This window comes from Epinephelus moara, chromosome 5 (genome assembly GCF_006386435.1).
Source record: "Epinephelus moara isolate mb chromosome 5, YSFRI_EMoa_1.0, whole genome shotgun sequence".
NCBI classification, from domain to species: Eukaryota; Metazoa; Chordata; class Actinopteri; order Perciformes; family Serranidae; genus Epinephelus; species Epinephelus moara.
In genome coordinates, this window is record NC_065510.1 from 35354204 (window position 1) to 35372905 (window position 18702).

At 40.5% G+C, this 18702-nt stretch overlaps 1 protein-coding gene across 1 annotated transcript in view; it reads right to left on the reverse strand.

Moving 5' to 3' along the window:
- Positions 1-17430, reverse strand: part of stx8 (syntaxin 8) — a 56580-nt gene extending 39150 nt beyond the window's left edge. The window contains exons 1-6 of the mRNA XM_050044189.1: positions 17284-17430; positions 16301-16400; positions 16110-16204; positions 15708-15818; positions 11463-11596; positions 9869-9961 (exon numbers count right to left, since the gene is read on the reverse strand). Of these exons, the coding sequence (XP_049900146.1) occupies positions 9869-9961; positions 11463-11596; positions 15708-15818; positions 16110-16204; positions 16301-16400; positions 17284-17300 (550 nt within the window). The 5' untranslated portion in view covers positions 17301-17430. The remainder of the gene's footprint in view (positions 1-9868; positions 9962-11462; positions 11597-15707; positions 15819-16109; positions 16205-16300; positions 16401-17283) is intronic.
- Positions 17431-18702: the final 1272 nt, after the last annotated feature.

Genomic DNA, 18702 nt, shown 5'->3' on the forward strand with positions numbered 1-18702 from the left:
GTGACGTCACTTCAGAATCACACTTTTCTGACCTACATCTGAAACTCTGAAGAAAAGACATTTCAAACCATACTAGGGCATAAAAATACTTATTATAAAAAAGTACATCAGGTTGCATTTCAAGACAGTGAAGAAAACCAAAGTCTAAACCCACACTTTCTGAGTGATAAAAGGGGGCATCAATCCACTGAGAGAAACAAAAGAAGGCGTGATTGATGAAATGTCTCAAGATGTTTTTCTTTACCGTCCAAAAATGTTAATTTCCCTGCTGCGCCTAAACTGGATTATTCATCACTTGGCTGCGGCTGATGTGACCCAAGTCCCTCATGTCATTGTTAGCCCCCTCTTCTTCACAACTCTATCAGTGTGACACCAACAGGCCTTAGACAGAGATGGATGCCAGGATGGATAGATAGAGAAATAAGGACACAAGGACTCATGATTGATTGTACCCTGGTTAGGATGCGTGGCACAGGAGGCTTGGCCTGCTGACTTGCGGTGCATCTTCATTTGGCCGTCTTTTGTCATTCCATCACACGTCCACTGCTATCAGTGTCTTTGGGGAATCTTTACTGAAACCCTCTAGAACAGCTCAAATCTTCCAAAAGAGTTTAATCTATAGAATTGGTGTTTTTAATACTTGGCATGTAGTAAGTCAGTAATGACTGCATTTTGTAGGGACTTTGGTTGATTACATATAACAGAATCTGATTAAAATTCAACTTTATACATTACTTTATATTATTGTCTAAAATGAACAACAATCAATAAGAGCCGAACTGATGGTTTTATAATATTGACATCACTGGAAAGGTCCCAGAAAGTGGCAAAAGACTCTTTGAGGGGAATAAAAATATGGCCCACACAATGGGATTCAATGGAACAGAATGGAGGGACTTGAGTCTGGAAATTCACTCAGGTTGGACATGGTCCACGGTGTGGACAGAAATTAAAAGACAGCATCAAGTCAATGTTCATATCTATGGTATTCATACCTATGTCACAATATTTGGAAGATTTGCTTGTGTCCTTTTCATATCATGTATCTGGATATGTTTTGGTTGTTGAACTCTCAGGTAAACAAAATAATTGCAATATGGCATGTTGGTGTTTAGATTACTTTTTAATGGCCATTTGTCACTATGTTCTGCTATTTTCATGATGAATTATTAAATTAATTAAAAAAGAGAAAGAGATATAGTAAAAAAAAACAATGCAAATAATTCTTAGTTGGAGGCCTACATTTATATCTAAAATACGAAGCAATGCCGTCATTGTAGTCAGTTTCTCCCAGTTGGTATTCCTTCAGCGTTCATTGCTCTGGAGGTTTTTACAAGGGTCTCCTCCTCTCCCAAACTAATGGGACAGGTGATAAAAAACACTAAAAACACTGAATAAAGGAGTTTCACGTTAAAAATCTGTGTTTCTTCAACGCTGTTCAGCTCGTCATGGAGGGGCCGGTAGCCCAGCTCCTGCTAATGTGCGCTCACCTTTTTTCTCAGATAACTTAAGATCCAGACTTTCAGGTGGCTTTTACCAGGAGCCAAATTATCCACAGAGGTCTCTTCCTCTCCAAAACAAACCGATCCAGGGATTTGAACCGGTAAAAACACTGATTAAAGCAGTTTCATGTTAAAAATCTCTGCGTTTCTTCAACGTCATTCAGCATGGCATGGGCTGGGACACTTGCTCAGCTTGTTTCTCTGATCACCTAAGATCCAGATGTCCAGTAATTAAAATCCTTCTTGCAGTTAAAACATATTGCTAAAAATGACCAAGATCTAAAATGTGTTTTGTTAAAATGTGGCTTATAAACTGGATAAAAAGTTAATTTGCAACAGCTTCTGACAGACAACCACAACCCTAACGCATGCACAAAGGGGATCTTGCACCACTGAGAGGTGAGGGCGACCAAATCTGGGTTTGAACATTGTTGGAAACAGTCGGGATAGTGTACGTACACAACTCAACAAACTATATGACATTGCTGTAGCCGTTTTTTGACACTTTTAATGCGGGAAAGTTACATATAAAATCTTTGAGGCAAAAAAAAAAAATCATGACTTGTTCTCAGAGGCATTTTGAGAGCAGCCTAAAGTTGTCACGTTCTTTTGAAAAATCAGACCAAATAATGTTACAGTGTGGGCGTGTTGTTCCTCCATCATTTATAGTTCTCAATAATTCCCAAAGTCAAACACCAGTCAGCCAATCTGGTTGTCACACAAAATGATGCCCTCTTTCGCGGCTCATTGCAAGCTTGACATTCTTCTGATGACAACACTCGTTTGAACATCACATCATGACTCTCTGCATTTCCATGCCGTCTGGAAAATGCTACTCACTACTACCAGCCTCGCTTTCCAACGGAGCAAATCAAACAAACAATAAATCAATCCACAACTGGAACCACGCTGACTTTCTGCTGAGTGCCATCATTAGTATGGTTTATTTGCTCATCGAGCTGTTTCTAAAAGCAGAAGCAAGCGGCGGGCTGTGTTCTCTGTGGCAGCTGCTGATGTCACTGTGCTGCAGCAGTAAAGTGCTTCTCTCCTCTCGCTCTACTGTTTATTTGGAAGTCATTAGCGCTGTCCAGCTTGGGCCTCATACATGCTCGGCTGAGGCAAAATCAAATCAGTGATCTAATTATCAGCAAGAAGTCCATCATAGGAGCAAAGCCTATTCTGTTTCTTTAGCGGCTGGCCCACTAACAGAGAGGACACTTGGGAAGTAACACACTTTTACCTTAACAGTAATCAGGCTGGGTGACAAAGTGCTTTAAAAACACTCTGATTACCAAAAGGTCACAAACTCACTGCAAAAGGGGGTCCAGTAATGACACTAAATCCCAAAATGGAAGTGCACAATAATGGAAACAATTCTGGTTTATTAAAGTAATGACTTTTGCTATTTTTTGTTCATTGGAGGTGCTCATTTATAGGGCAAATATAAGTGCATTATAAAGAAACGTTAATTACAATCACACCAATACTGGTAAACAGTAATAAAGTCTTCCTACATGCTTTACTGACACTACTTTGCAATATGAATGCATGTATCATATTCTGACAATCACCACTTTCATATGCAATAGCAAAATGTATCAGCATGTCACTACAAATGCAACATAGCTTGCAAATGGATATGAAGCCATTTAAGCACAACTAAAGGTGCAAACTAGCATTGTTAAAATAACAGTAAATTCATATATCCACACATACATACTTAGAATTTTCTGAAGTCAACATCATGAAGGTTTGAGGTCCCAGAATGCAAGATTTTTACATTAACATTGCGAAGATCTATCTATACTTTGTACTATATTTACAGTGTTTTGCCCACTTATCTTCCAAGTTCGCTCTGTGCTAAATCATTCTGGATAATAGCGAAAGGTAGGTAAAACAGTGAAAGGCAAAGTTTGTTAAATAGCAAAGGCTTGGTACTAAGGCTGGGAATCACAAAGTGACTCACGATTTGATACCATAACAATACGTCACCCTCAATAACAATGGTATCACGATGCAGCAAATCTGTGATATGTGATATATTCCAAGACAATCACCTACAATGCCACCAAAGCGAGACATCAGTGGCATTTCCTGCCATCATTGTGCCACTTGACCTTTTCCTAAGCATAACCAAGTGGTTTTTGTGCCTAAACATAACCACACATTCACCACAGCGCTAACTAAACATACAGAAATGTTAACTTTACACACATCTGCTACATAATAACATACAAATGTTACATATCAGTGGTTTGCAGAGACGTAAAATGTCAACATTTATTCTGGCGATTGGGATGGTTGCCCGTGTACTTTACTTTCACAAGACACTTCAAGCATATGGCAAAGTCTATTGATTTTGTTTGTCCTATCTGGGTTGTAAAAACCGAAGTGGGCCCAGATTTTCGATTTGAAAGATGACGGTGCCTCTCTGACTCGTTTTCCCCCGTTGTCCGCACTGTTCACCATATTTTCACTGTGAGTTTCTTCTTCATCGCAAGCTAGTTAACTTGCATTCACTTTACCCTCATTCATTTTATAAGTGCCTTCATGAGGAGTCATGAAGTATTGACTCTGGTAAGTGAAATGAGTGCCTACACGTTTTAAGAAATATATAGATATTTGGCACCAGTGTATCCATAATTAATCACAAGAGGGAGTACTATGATATATTCCTGTGTCTACAATTTGTCCCACCCCTACCTTTGGAGCAGGTTGCAGCAGTAAATCAGTTTTAAAATATACCCTGATATGAAAACTGATGGTTATCATACTGTGTACATTTGCTGATGTACAATATAAGTTTTTTTATTAGAAGTTTCAATTATAGTACTAAAAAGTTTCTTAAACCAAAGATAACCTTTCTGTTTTCATTCGTTTAAGGGTCATTCTGACCGATAATGATTCTGTAATACCATGATACCATGAAACTGCGATACTTACTGAAACAGTTATCATACAGTGAAAATCTCTTACTGCTGCATCCATACCTTGGAGTGAGCGGCTACTGTGTCATGCAAAAAAGACATTCATTTCTTCTTATCTCCAAGACAAAACCAGAGTGCACATGTGGTCAGACGTGTTGCAGTGCCTAAGAGAAAATATCTCTTGCATCCATCTAAAATTTGTTCCAGAAGGTCTCAATCCAAATGAGGGTCTGTTTCCCTCCAGTCCCGGATATTCTGTACACTTTGTGGCTATTACTGTGTTCTCAGTCAAGATAAGAGTTGCAATACCAAGCAGCCCAAAGAATTATTATCAAAGAGAGAAGGGAAAACAGGGACAGGGACATGGAAAGGCCATGGTTGTGATAGTTAATGTGGGAACACATCTGCTAGAGCTGTCAGGGGTCTGAGGCATATTCAAAATTAGGTCTGGATGTGGAGACAAATACATGGAACAACTGGCAGTGACTTGATTCACTTGAAAAGTTTATTTGTGGTGAACTCTGAGGAGCAGATTTAGTTTAGCTGGAAACTCCTGTTGAACTTCAAATATATTGAAAGTGGGTGGAAAACAGATGAACTCATCATTCATTCATTCAATTGGTCTAGCCTGAGTTTATAATTCCTGATCTTGATGGAGCCATAAGCACAGAGATACACCTGAAAATGGATTTGCCCTTTGTTTGCATGTGTCATTGTGTCTCGATTTCAGTCTACATCACATAGTTTTCACTCACACCAACTTTAGACAGGAGCTTTTACGGTACATGGCATATGTCATAGCTGCGGTACCTCACTAGTCAAATCCAATAGAGACGAAGTCCCTAAAACTCTGACAACCTCAGACTCTTGCCGCCTCTTTCAAAGCTGCTATTTTAACGAGTTAGCCACTGTCTGTCACTCACAAGTACAAGACACTGATGTGGACTGATGTCATCGTTCCAGGCCACATTCTGAGAAATATCAACACTAATAAAGTGAAATTAATGTTGATCTTTCTCAGTGGGAAGGGGGACTACTGCTGATGCATGCCGTTTCAGTTGGTATGTGCCGGACTATTTTCTGCAACATTTAATACAGTAATAAAAATATACTATCTTTGGTAACATCATGACCGAAATATGAACAAAAAAGTTGACGACAGCACATCATTTAACTAATTTTAACACACTAACAATCATGATTGAATGTCTCTTTTTGTTATGACTGGCAAGTACGATGGGAAAATCTTCAGTATGCAATGGATTAATGTTATGAGCCATGCATAAAGCAGGCTGAAATTGAGGTAATCGGCCTGCTTACTAGTTTCTATGTTTCAGTCACTTCTGATCCAGTCGAGACTGAGATGGGAGTAACTGAGGGCTTTGGGTTCATCTCTAAACCTCTGAAAAGGGTCATCTTCCTTGCTGACCTCAGCCGGATTTGTTTCCCGAAAAGGAAATGACTGCAACCTCCACTGCACTTGGGTCATGAGCTAGACTTGAGGAGCCAAACTACAAAGAGCTTAATCTATTTATAGGAAAACACTGCTACAGTACAGTGATCAGGGGGAAAAGGAACCCTACAAGACAGAAAGACAGTCGGACGCCAAGGTTACACGCCAACTGTCAAGATCAACAAGGAGCCTTGCCATTCCCCTGCTTTATAACTTAAGTCCATTTTCCCTGCCTCTCCGAAAACATTAAACTATCCCGTTACTTTTTATATTGTCGATTTTGACATTTAATACAAGTAAGAAATGCAGCACCTACAAAGCTGTCTCGTGTAATAATACTAAAAACTCATTTAAGTACAAGTCGAGAAGAAAAACAGTCATTTTCTTTTTTTCAATGTAGAAAACATTAATTCATTGAGACTTAATGTCTCATTTTTGTAAAAACAGTACAAGGACAGGCCACACTTTAAACATAGGCTGAATGGACGCAAGGTTAATACTATAATAACAAAGATATAAAACTTAAAAATACAAAAGCTACGTTCCTCACATACTGGATTAACTACCAGAGAGAGCTGGAGTGAAGGCTGGGTCTTTAGGGTGGCATAGTCTGAAGGCGTTCAACGGAAAAGTCACAACACTCTCATAAACGTATTTTATATCACACAGAATTTTATTTTGTAATAAATACAAGTGCCATAGCAACAGCCCTACTACAAGGTTACTTGGTTTGCTCAGCAGGAATGGAAGGAAAATCATTTTAGTTTCTAACTGCCATTTTCTTATTTGGGGATTTTTAAATTGCCATAGAGACTTGGAGAATTGAGAGCTGAAAACAACATACACAAGACTGAAAGCAAAAACAAACAAGGACAACGCTAAAAAAGAAGAATATAGGAAGCAACCTGTTGGTTTGGCTCTGTAAACATGTCAGTCTGATTGGCAGAGGTGGGAACAAGTTATTGGCAAGTCACAAGCAAGTCTCAAGACTTTGCACTCAAGTCAAGTCCCAAGTCAAGATTGAGTCCTATGCCCTAAACTTTGAGTTAAGAGTTCGAAACAAGTCATAATGCACTTTTCAATAAAAGTGATGCTAGTATTGAATTTACAAAAATCGTGAATGCTTTTTAAATTTGCATTTATTTGCATTTGTTTAACATGTAACATGTTTAATGTTAGCTCAGCATTAGCTTGCTAACTATGTTGATTTTAGCTTAGACTAACTGTTCTTTGTCCAACTTCAAATGTTGAACGAAGTTGGAAGTTGTTATTTCTGACCCACACATAAATCGTTTTTTATGCCACAGTGTAACTTCTGTTTGACCTCAATTGTTGGGCTTGAGAGACGGTATCAAGTATTTTCAAATCAAAAGGCTCAAATCCAAGTGAAGTTATGAGTCACTGATGTTAAAATCCAAGTCAAGTTGCAAGTCATTTTTTTTAAGTTTTTTGATCACATTTGACTCAAATCTACATCTCTGCTGGTTGGTATATGACATTCATTTAGGGGCATCCCTTTCCAGGTCTTAACAATTGCACATGCTTGCAAGAATTCAGTGAGATTTTTCAGTTAGCCTACATATACTTTTAAAAACACAGAAATAAAAACAAACCCCCCCATTGAGGGTAGGTAAAGCTAGTCACTCTCCTTTACCAAAATGTGTGAGTTATTCTAAAGAACCCTAAATCAAGCTTTGGGAACGTGGGGACTTCACGAGCAGTCACTACGTCTACATCTGCAGGTATGATATATCCCCATTCTCCACCCTGTGAAACACTAAGGAACTAGCATATCTCCCATAACTCAGCATAAGGGGATACAGACGACACACAGATATGGAAGCAATGGAAAAGTCAGTTATAAAATAAAGGACTGTTGAAAAGAGGCAAAGGAGAACAGGGAGTGAGATGAGAGATGGAGGGGCAGCAAAGGTCCCACAAAAGGAAAGAAACACAGGGAGGTAAAGAAAAGCTGTGGAAGAGTCCTTTAGGCTCTGTGAATCACTGCCTGGTGTCAGCAGGCCTTATGAACCTGAAGCCTGGCTGTAAATTGTGGAGAAACCGTGAGGGACTCGGACTGGTCCCTGTGGAAATTCTATGTCTACACTTTATCAACCATCTGCAAGAACACAGGGACCGGTTACACTGCATGCACCATGAATATCTTTCGTAATGAACAAAAGGCAGTGTATAAGTATTATTATATCATGAAATCATAATACCGAGATATGCTTTCCTTTGAAAAAGTAATGGTGGAAATGTGTGGGCTTCAACAAATTTGTACGGTTTGGATTTCACCACATGGAGCCGATTACAATACCCACAGGTGGCAAAGATATTTTGGGCCATTACAGAAATAAAGAGTTGAGTTCCCATCAAATTTATATTTAAGAGTCATGTGGGGGTCTAAACACGGGAGTAGTGACAAGCTTTTGTTTCCAGGGCCAAAATCATTTGCCTTCTCGCTTACTTGCAGTGGAACTGGTGTAACTCTCAGCTCTCCCATCACCCGTTCAGGTTCATATTATTGGAAACACTGACATCAAGCTGAAAGAACGAGAAGAAAAACACGCCAGTTGGAGCATTAGAGCAATGATCCATCTCTAGTTCAATACGGGAACAGGAGAGTGGGCTAAAACAATCAGCTTTCCTTTCTTTCTCTTCCATTCTCCCATCAGTGTTCAACCAAACATCTGCCATTCCTTCCCAGCAGAAGGGAAGGTCGTTTGTTTCCATGCCGAGATCACTCGGTTATACAACCACTGGTCTTGTTTGGGTACAACTGCTCAGACAGGATATTACAGGATAGTACAACGCCTTCTTTTCCCAACTGCTGGTCATCAGGGTAGAAACAGACAATAACTGCCTGTAGTATACGTGTGAAAGACAACTGCAGATGAACGGCTTGTTAGGGATCTCTTCTGAGGTTGCCACAGAAATTTGAAAAACTCACATCTATCATTTTAACTTGACGTTACACTCTTACAATTTGTTTTATATAGTCTAGCCATCCCTCTGTTGAGATTTAGGCTTTATTATCTTGTTTCTTTCTAACTGTATAACTCAGAGTGGCAGCATTAACTAGCCAACTAATGACTGAAACCCTGAGGCAGTGTATTTGGCTTGCCATGGAGAGATCAAATCTAGAGTCTATTCTGTGACTAAGACGCCAGTCCCCTATCCACAGTGCCACTTACCACTCCTTTATTATTTCTGTGGGGTAATTTATCCACTCTCTTCTTTTATCGACCTGCAATTTCTGAACTGTGAAGTTTCTTTCCCTGATTGCCAGAGAGCTGACAGACTAATGCACATTCTGGGCTCGCTTTCAGTGTTAACATTGGAGATAGCCCTCACAATTAAATAAAAAAAAACAACAGGAATACACATGTACATCCTCTTTGTAAGGTAACACTCTCTGGCCTCGGCCTATTAACTGCTACAGTCTTGTGAGAGCGATGCATTAAGGGATCTAATTGTTCACCAGTTGACAGATGATCGTCCCAAAGTCTTATGTCTCAAGTACCGCCTGTCTGTGCATAAAAACAGTCTGGAGCAATGCATTCCACTGTGTATACCGCGTTCTACCTGTGATGGAAGCTATTTATGGACTGATGAGAGGCATTTAGCCAGAAATAACTCAAAAGCACATTATCTCTGAGCAGATCTGATTCCAGAGCACACACAAAGAGAGAGGTCACTTTGCTCTGTGAGATGTATAACAAAGGATAACCCGGTAGACATGGTCGTGACCTGAATGTGAGGTCAGTTGCTCTGACAATGGCAGTGCGAGGGCGTGTGTGTGTTTTTGGTTCTAACTATGTCAGTGTTGCGGTGGTGTGAGGGAGTATCACTGTCCAGCAAGTTACATGAGGCAAGTCGTTCCATTGCAGAACAAGTATGTCTGATTGCTTCCACACAGCCGTGTGTAATACGTCTGGAATTTTGACGAATATGTACAGACACACGTGCAGATCAAACTTTACCATTTTGTTCATCCAGCTCATTGCCGATCTCCTGGCCCATTATCTTCTGTCGGCTGATGACAGCTGATAGTGCATCCAAGCCTGCATCCTGGGCTGTGAGGAGCGGTGAAAGGAAATAGAAACTTTTAAACACTTGAACTTGAGACAAAGAAAGGGACTAACGCTGAGGGCATTTAGATAATGCAAGGCAAGATGAGGATACAGAGAAAAATACTCAAGAAAAACACATTATATTATAAAAAATAAAACCAATATGAGGTCAAATTTAGCAACGGGGCAGAGGACAAACTATAAAACAACAATGAAATCCCCTTTGAAAAAGTCAATTGTAAGAAGGGAGCAATTACAGTACACTGTACTTGTGATATAATGAGGCAACTATTTAGGAAATAGGAATGACAGGCTGTTGGGGTCCAGCTTAGCTCACAGTGCCACATGTGAGTCATTCAGTACTTTACCCCACTCAGCCGTACTCCTGTTATTATAACTGTGGCAGGCCAAGGTGGAGAGCGAGAACAGTGAAGCTGAAGAGAAGAGAAGAGAAGAGAAGAGAAGAGAAGAGAAGAGAAGAGAAGAGAAGAGAAGAAAAGAAAAGAAAAGAAAAGAAAAGAAAAGAAAAGAAAAAGTTCTGGCCTCTGTAGGTTTCCAAGTTTGACACACTCTCCACCACAGGAATTTTTTTATGACCGCAGGTTCAGGCGCTCACCATTACCCAACTCCACCAGAAATCCCACAGGGGAGTAGAAACCTCCATGTGGTTTGGTTTCACTGTCTTAAGAGGAATCTGTGATCCCAAACTGACAATAACCAGAGCCGTAATGGAGACATAGCAATGAAGTGTCACTTGGAGTCAGGTGAACTAATGTCTGGGTGTTCAAGTCATGTCAGAGTCATTCAGGAAACAGGAAAGAGCAGGCGTGGGCGTACAATATGTTTTCTAGATGTGAATTATTGCGATCATCATTAATATGTTAGCATGGACAGCATGTCCCATACAAGTTTAATACAAATCACATTGTGTCTTAATCTTGTTGTCTCCCAACTGTCTTTATTTTACTATAATGTGCATTATTTCCACACACACACATTAAGAGATGTTACATATCTTTATGATGGGACGGCCATGCTGTATTCATTGAAGAGGTACAAATATGGGCAAATATGAGTTACAATTATTATCTTAGTGATGCAGGAAATTGTTAGCGCTACAGATGGTTGCAATGCCCATATTTGGTTTGGATGCTAATTTCATCGAAAAGGAATGAAACAGCACACTTGGATTCATGTTTGCTTGATCACCCATTACAACTGGAATGGAACAGTCTCATTTGGGGCAGCTGCGGCGGTGTTGACGGAGTCGATCCCTGGCTCTTCCAGCTCCTGTCCATATGTCCTTAAGCAAGACACTGAACCCCAAGTTGCTCCTGATGGTTAGGACAGTGCCTTGCATAGCAGCTCTGCCTCCATGAGTGCGTGCATGTGTGTGTGTGTGAGGGTGAATGAGAGGCAAATTATAAAGCTCTTTGGCCATTAAGGTAAAAAAGTGCTACCCAAGTGCAGTCCATTTACCATTTATTCAATTATGTGTAATTACCTTCGATGATTCGCTGTTGCTGCTGTTTGATCTCTCCAAAGGTCAGCCCTCTGGTCTCCTCTGATTCGTTGACCAGCCAGGGGTTGGCCGCAACACCTCCACTCATTCCTGCCCCTGCGCCCATCAACGTCGACCTGTGAAACATCATGATAACAATGTTTAGTTTCAAAAATGTTTCACCGCCACTACTCAAGTTTTATTGTATTTTTTTTAAACATGTGAGCCATCATACAAAATGAAAATTAGTTGATGGCAAGTGTGCCCTTGTTGTGTGTCAGTCACCATGCCAGCACACGAGTCTAAAACACCCATCGTGCATCAGCGACTTTTAGCTATATAAGTAAACACAGTCAATATGCCTGGTTGGGATAGGAGTACAATGCACATCTGTACACCTCCTACAGCAAACACATCTGTACGAGGCATGTTCCCTTTTCAATACTGTATTCTTTTGAACATTTTATAACAACAAAAGCCTTTAGATCACAGAAAAAAGTGTTTACTCGTTTATTCTTTTAAGTTTTTTGAACGATTGAAAAATACCAGGTCAGCTTGCGCAGTGTGTAAACAGTGCATGTTAATCTGTCACAGGACTGCGGGCTGCTGGGGAGGTTTCGCTCTGACGAAGTGACAGACCAGAGAGCTCTCTGGGCTGCACTGCGCTGTGCTAAACACCGCTGTGTGGTTTAAAAGCTATTCTTCTGTTAATAGCTTAAAGCTGTGCTGCAGACCCCCCCATGGCTGTCTTGTGGTGACGGGTTCAAAATCTCTGTGTGAGGCTGGATTTAACCGAGTTTGCTGCGAGCAAGTCGTCTGCTGGTCAAGCCTAGGAAAAGTAGGCTGCGCCACATGTAGGCATGTCAGGAAATAATATTACTACTACACTAAAGCTAACATAATTCAGTTTTTTCATTAGCACATTTAAAGGACCAGTGTGTAGGATTTTGGGGGACATATTGACAGAAATGAAACATATTTAGTATGTTTTCTTTTGTGTATAATCACCTGAAAATAAGAATTTTTACCTTGGAATGAGGCGTTCATAACTACACAGGGAGTGGGTCCTCACCCATGTTTCTACAGTAGCCCAGAATGGACAAACCAAACATTGGCTCCAGATAGGGCTATTCACTGTAGCTAGCAGCCAATAACAAGCAATGTCGGAAAAACAGTGATTTGTTACTGTTTTATACAGTGTTTTAACCAGTTTAAATCACAGAGTCTGTTTGTTCAGGAGAGGAGGAGACCTCTGCAAAGAATCTGGCTTCCACTAAAAACCTCTTGAACATCTGGATCAGGAATAAGGTGAGCACACATTAAGTTATCAGAGAAAAAATGTGAGCACATATTAGCAGGTGCTGGGCTGGCAGCACCTCTTCGACAGGCCAAAGAGTTTAGGAAAAACCCCAATTTGTAATGTGAAACTGCTTTACTCAGTGTTTTTACCGGTTTTAATCACCTCATCCCTTTGTTTTGGAGAGTAAGAAATCTCTGTGATTAATTCAGCTTCTGGTAAAACCTTCTGAACAATGAATACTGAAGGAATCCCAAGTGGGAGTTTGCAATTGGCACATGGAAAAAGTTTCAGCTGGTTGCAATCTGCAATCCTTGCCACTAGATGTAATTAAATTCTTCATACTGTTCCTTTAAACTCGATGTTTCAAATTTTAAAGTGAAAGCTGTTGAGGTTATCTCTTTTTTGCACAGGCAATACATAAAACTACTTTTATCTCATCATGCATCTCACACTGTGATGACTAGCTCAAGCTGCTTCTGAAGTGGTCGCTACAGCACTGTCAGACCATTCACAAGGCTAACTAGCTGAGGCTGATACCATCAGAGGAGTAGGTGAGATGAGGCATTCGGTCTAATCTCTCTGACATATTTGATTACTATGAGACTGTGTGCCAGTCCTCCACTTCCTCCACGAAAGTGCCCAGTGTGTGAAGATCCAATTAACCAGTCAGTGGGGAGCGCCAAAATCAGTCGGGCACATCTCTTGGCAGTCACAAAGCGCTAGACTGCCGCCACCGGGGCCTGAGCACCCAGGTCCTGACTGAATGACTTGGACAGGGGAGATTTAACTAATTACAACTATTTCCAGTGCAATCAAATACAAAGGAAAGGTTAGTGAATAATGGAGGAGAGGTGGGTCTGAGGGGTGACAGGGTGAACCGAGCCTTCAAATGTAGGCGCCATGTCCTTCTTGTGCTTAGTCTGAAATGGAGATGCTTAGAATGTGTTGTTTCGGGGATAGATTAAAGTCCCCTCTGTAACCTCTATCCCTTTCCTTCTACCAAGTTCTCACAAAAAAAAAAAAGCGGCTTAGATTATCCAAGCATGGCCAATCCACCCCCTCCCGCATTCTGTCCTCAGAGACCACACAGTGGGAATGGGTCCTACCCACAAATCCAAATTACCCACCACATATCACTATTAAAAGTTAGGTCTGACTGAGCAAACTAAAAACCATATGACCACATGATTACAGTTTGCCAAGCTAATTTATTAGCAAATGTCATTTGAATTTTTTTTACAGAGCCTTTTATGTAATTGGGTGTGTGGTCTGTAAAAAAGATGAAAGTGTGTGCAAAGCACCGCTAAGTAGATCAATCCCAAAAACCAAAGCTTGTGAAAGATATCAGAGAAAGGCAGTCTCATATCAAGGCATCAATAAAAGTGGTTTTCTAATCCGGTTCAAACGGATCTGATGAAGTGACGCTTTATTTCATTCTACACTCATTTCGGTTGCTACCCAAAACTCCCTGTACAAAGCTGTACTGTGCAGGAACTTTCATGCCAAACCTCTACAATGTAAAAACAACATGGAAGTACCATCTAAGAAAAAAAGAGGCAGATCTTCCCATAGGCGACAACAGCGGCATGTTGGACACCACCCAGGAGAGGGCTACAAAAAAGTATTATTGTTGTTTGTTAGCTAGGTTTTTTATTTGTGTCATCTCATTAGCTCTTGATCTTGTTTGTAAGAGATACATTAAATATAAAAAATAATAATACATTTTGGGGGGGTGGGGGGGCTTGCCTTGGGCACTGAATGTGCTACGTCCGGCACTGAAGTGAAGAAAAAACAATAATTCATAAGACAGACATGAAGAGCTGGATGAAGTTAACAACATGACACCATTTCCTCTTCCTGTCCAAACAAATATCACCTGGGCCGGACTAGGTCAAACATTGCGCAAAGTAATGACTGCCTGAAGCCTGAGGTTTTCAAAGCTGTCACATTGACGTGACATCAGTAGATGAAGAGGATATAAGCTGCGGCATCCACCTCTTTGATTGGCTTCACAAGTGCTAGAATAAATGCTCAGCGGAGAGTTGTTAACTGTAAACTCACTCCTTCCATCTTCGTTCATCAAAACACACACCCAGGAACATTCGTATGAATGAGTGTGCGTGTCCATTTCAGGAGGTGCCAAATGTGTGATCAGCAGAGCAAATCACTTAATGAAAAGGAAAAAGCCACGAAGTTAGGCGCCCTGTCAGAATGGCAGACAGACGGACTTCCTTCCGAGTGATAGCACAGGGAGAGGTCAGGACACATGGGTCATACCGGATGTATGAAGACTTTCACAGAAAGTTAGTGACCAGTGACATGTCATCAAAGCGGAGAAGAGAGCCTATGACCTTTCTGGTCAAGGTCATAGAAAAGAGAATGAGGATTCATTATTTTTAATTGGGTGTCCAAGACTGGATACTAAAAAAAAATCAATTAAAAAAAAAGATCTCAGAGTGGAAAATCACAAAATGAAAGGCGGCATGTTCTGAGCAGGATGCTCCCTGTAGCAACATGGGGTGATGCTTGGTTTGGGCCCTCTTACACTGACTGACAGTGGCAGACAGAGACTCAGGGTTAAGAAATATTTCGCAATTTTCTTGGACTTCTAAAGCATGAAGCTGGCTGTCCAAGAATATTTTTCAAAATGAAGGAAAACACCATTGGAAAGTGAATACTACTTGCTTACTGGGATTTGCAAATACTGTCCTCCTTAACTTTTCCTCTCATTTAGGATAGAGTGAGCTACCGCACGCTGTCCCGCTTTTTGTAGTAACTGCAATTTTATCAAGGTAACGTGTCGGTAATCAGACCTCTTCATCTTAAAAACCGCACCCCATCCAACGCAGAGGATGTTGAACATTCAGATGTGCAGAGACTTTTCATAAATATAAATAATTTGGTGGACCTCTCATTAAGGATACAATTATTTGTCCAGATTTTAATACCTGGAAGGTTCGGGCTCCGTGATGTCTCCCTTGAAGGTGGCGTTGAGCTGCTTCTCTCTGGTTAGCAGGTCATCAATAAGGTTCTGCCTCCTGTCAGCTTCTGACTGCATTCTGATGAAGCAATGTTAAGGTCATGCAAAAGGTCAACATTACTTTAACATGCGTCAGTGAAAGTGGACGGAGGATGCTTCTGACACTTTTCTTTGGGTCAGTTTGGAATTAACCCATGAACACAGAAACCATTCTAACAGCAAACACTTTTAGGGCAGATGTTTTTAAAACACTCTAATGCCCTCTATAGGAAAACCACTGCTACTGCAAGCAAAGGAAACCATCCAGCCCAAAATGTAATCTCAATCTCATGACTTCCAATCAGTGGAACATTTTCAGAGGAAAAGATACATGCGGCGAGAGGATGATGCTCGCAACAAACCCTCTTTAAGCTGGGCAATATTCTGTTTGAGCTTCTGCAGTGATGCCCGTAGTGTCATGTTGATCTGAGAAGACAGAAGGCAGTCACAGCAGCTGATTACTAGAGAAACCTGAGGATAAATTTATACGATATGCCACTGTATTTGATTATAACACCTTACCTTTGCAGGGTTCCCCCCTGTTCTTTGCTGCCTGTTCCGCTCATGAATGTTTTCTGCTATTTCCTGTGCCAAGCGACAAGTGGCATCATAATTCTGTAACCTACAGATCAATAAATGGAATAGAAGCGTCATTTAGATTGACATGTCATTACTAACTTATGACAGACAGCAGCCACAGATACTTTTTGTATAAACACAGAGAGACCCCTGTTATCCCCATTACGAGTTTAATGTGGTAATTAAAGAAAACTGTCACTGGTCAATGGATCTGTGCAGAGTGAGGACAACTGACTGATCTGTTTCCTAATGTTGTACAGCCTCCTAAACATATGTTATAAAAATACCTTACAATAAAATACAGTAAACACTGACCAGGTTTTCTATCTAGCTCATAATGTTCAGTGTTTGGACTGCCAGAGGGCCTAATGTAACTCGTTAGACAGGTTTGATTTTGGAGATTAAGAAAAAATACCACTGAGTGTCTAAGAAAGATGAATAAACGCCACTGACTGACAGCTTCAAATGTTTTAGCTGCGACATTAGCATTTAACACAGCGCTAATGTACTGTATTGTAGGTATTTGTGTTACTGAAGTACCGGTATTTTAGTTGGGTTAACGTCAGTCAATATGCCCAAGCTTTAGCTACAACCATCATGTGACATATTTAGCTTTGTATTTTTCCTCTTTCGATTTTGCTAACGTCACTAAACTCCAATCTGAATTGTAAATAAAACCCTAAAATAACATGAATTTCCTTGCCCTGTTCCAGTACCGCATATACACATAAATAGCTGACTTTGTAATGGCTTATTAGAAATGCAGGTTATTGTATTTGGTTTATTTTGACAAGGAAGAGCTAGCTACAACCTTAGCTAGCAGGATATAGAAAGAGTAGCTAACTTCTCAGGGTTAGTAACGCCATTTATTGCAATTAATAATGCAGTTAGGGCAGTTACCTGTTGCATTTGAACACACTACTTACCATGGGTCCTGAGACATTGTGATAACAGTTAGTTATAGAGAGAAAATCCACTTAGTTTGAACCATCCGGCAGTAATCACCAGCAAACTGCTTCTTGTTTGGGTGTGACGTCACTACGGCACGCTGCGAGGAACAGCCTAGCCCAGGGCCGCTTTTTCAGTTTGAAGAAAAAACAGAAAGGGTATTGTCAGTGGACCACAGAGCGACTCAAGTGTGACAGCGTCACTGTTGTTGTGTTTTCCACTAGTGAACAAAGCCGAAGCCTCTTCCTCCTCCTCACCATCTTCCAATGCTCCTTTACAACAGCTCCCTCCTGTTTAGAGAAATTTTTTTTTTTATCATCTTGTCTTGTTAAAAGGTATTAACTGCATTTAAGGACATTTGTATTGTTTGAAAAAAAAATTGGACCACATTTGTTTTTTCACATTCCATATTAAATATGAAATATATCATATATATTCCACACAAGAAGTCCTAAATTTTTTGACCACTTGTGTGGAATATCTTTTGTGTGTTGTATTGTGTGTAGTGCCATTTATATTGGTTTATGGTTTGTGCAGTGTATCCATTGAAGTGGATGGAGGAGGACTGGATTTTGCACTCTGACGAAATTCATGTAGGGACGCTGCTGATGTACTGAACATGTGAACAGTCTACATTGGCCCGTTAGTCTGTAAAATGTTACCTAAGGTATAATATTTGAACAGATATTGTCATTTCAATTGCTATAGCTAGCACACTTAGCATATATTCTGCACAGGTATGTAGCTTTTTGGAATTTAAATGCATATAGACTTATGTCACTGTGTGGATGAGGGTGTGTTTGTGACCTGATGGTCGAAATAAAGATTTAAACCCCCTCTATCAGCCTGTACTGAGTGTCCAATCCACCCTCCTCCATGTCAGCTCTCCTTCATTGGCTGCATGTGTGCATCCTGTGGCGTGTACAGTGCTTGTGTGAGACTGTATGTACGGAAATGACGCAACGATGAGAAGCAAACCCCAGGGCCCTTACTCCTTAATTGTACTGTGTGTGCATATTTAATCTGAACCCTCCTCATGCTCAGGTCCGTGTATGCCAGGTGTTGTATTATTTCCTTTATTCACCATTACTTTTTTTGCATGTACAGATGTGCATGTGAAGAATTTAAAACTTTTAGAAGGATACCCCACCAATTGTAAGGGCCATTTTATCCTAACTAAAAACTCAAAATTGTACCCAGTCTCCTGCAGAGTCAGCCTGTGTGATAGGAAGTTGTACTGTCTCAAAAAGAAGGCTCTGTTTTTGCAAAATGCTGTCACTCAGTGAGCCATCCTCAAACACCATCATGTGTACATACCAATGATCAAAAGCTTATAAAGCAATTCAAGTGCAACAGAAACCTTTATTGGTACATTCTTATATACAGTAGTGAGTGAA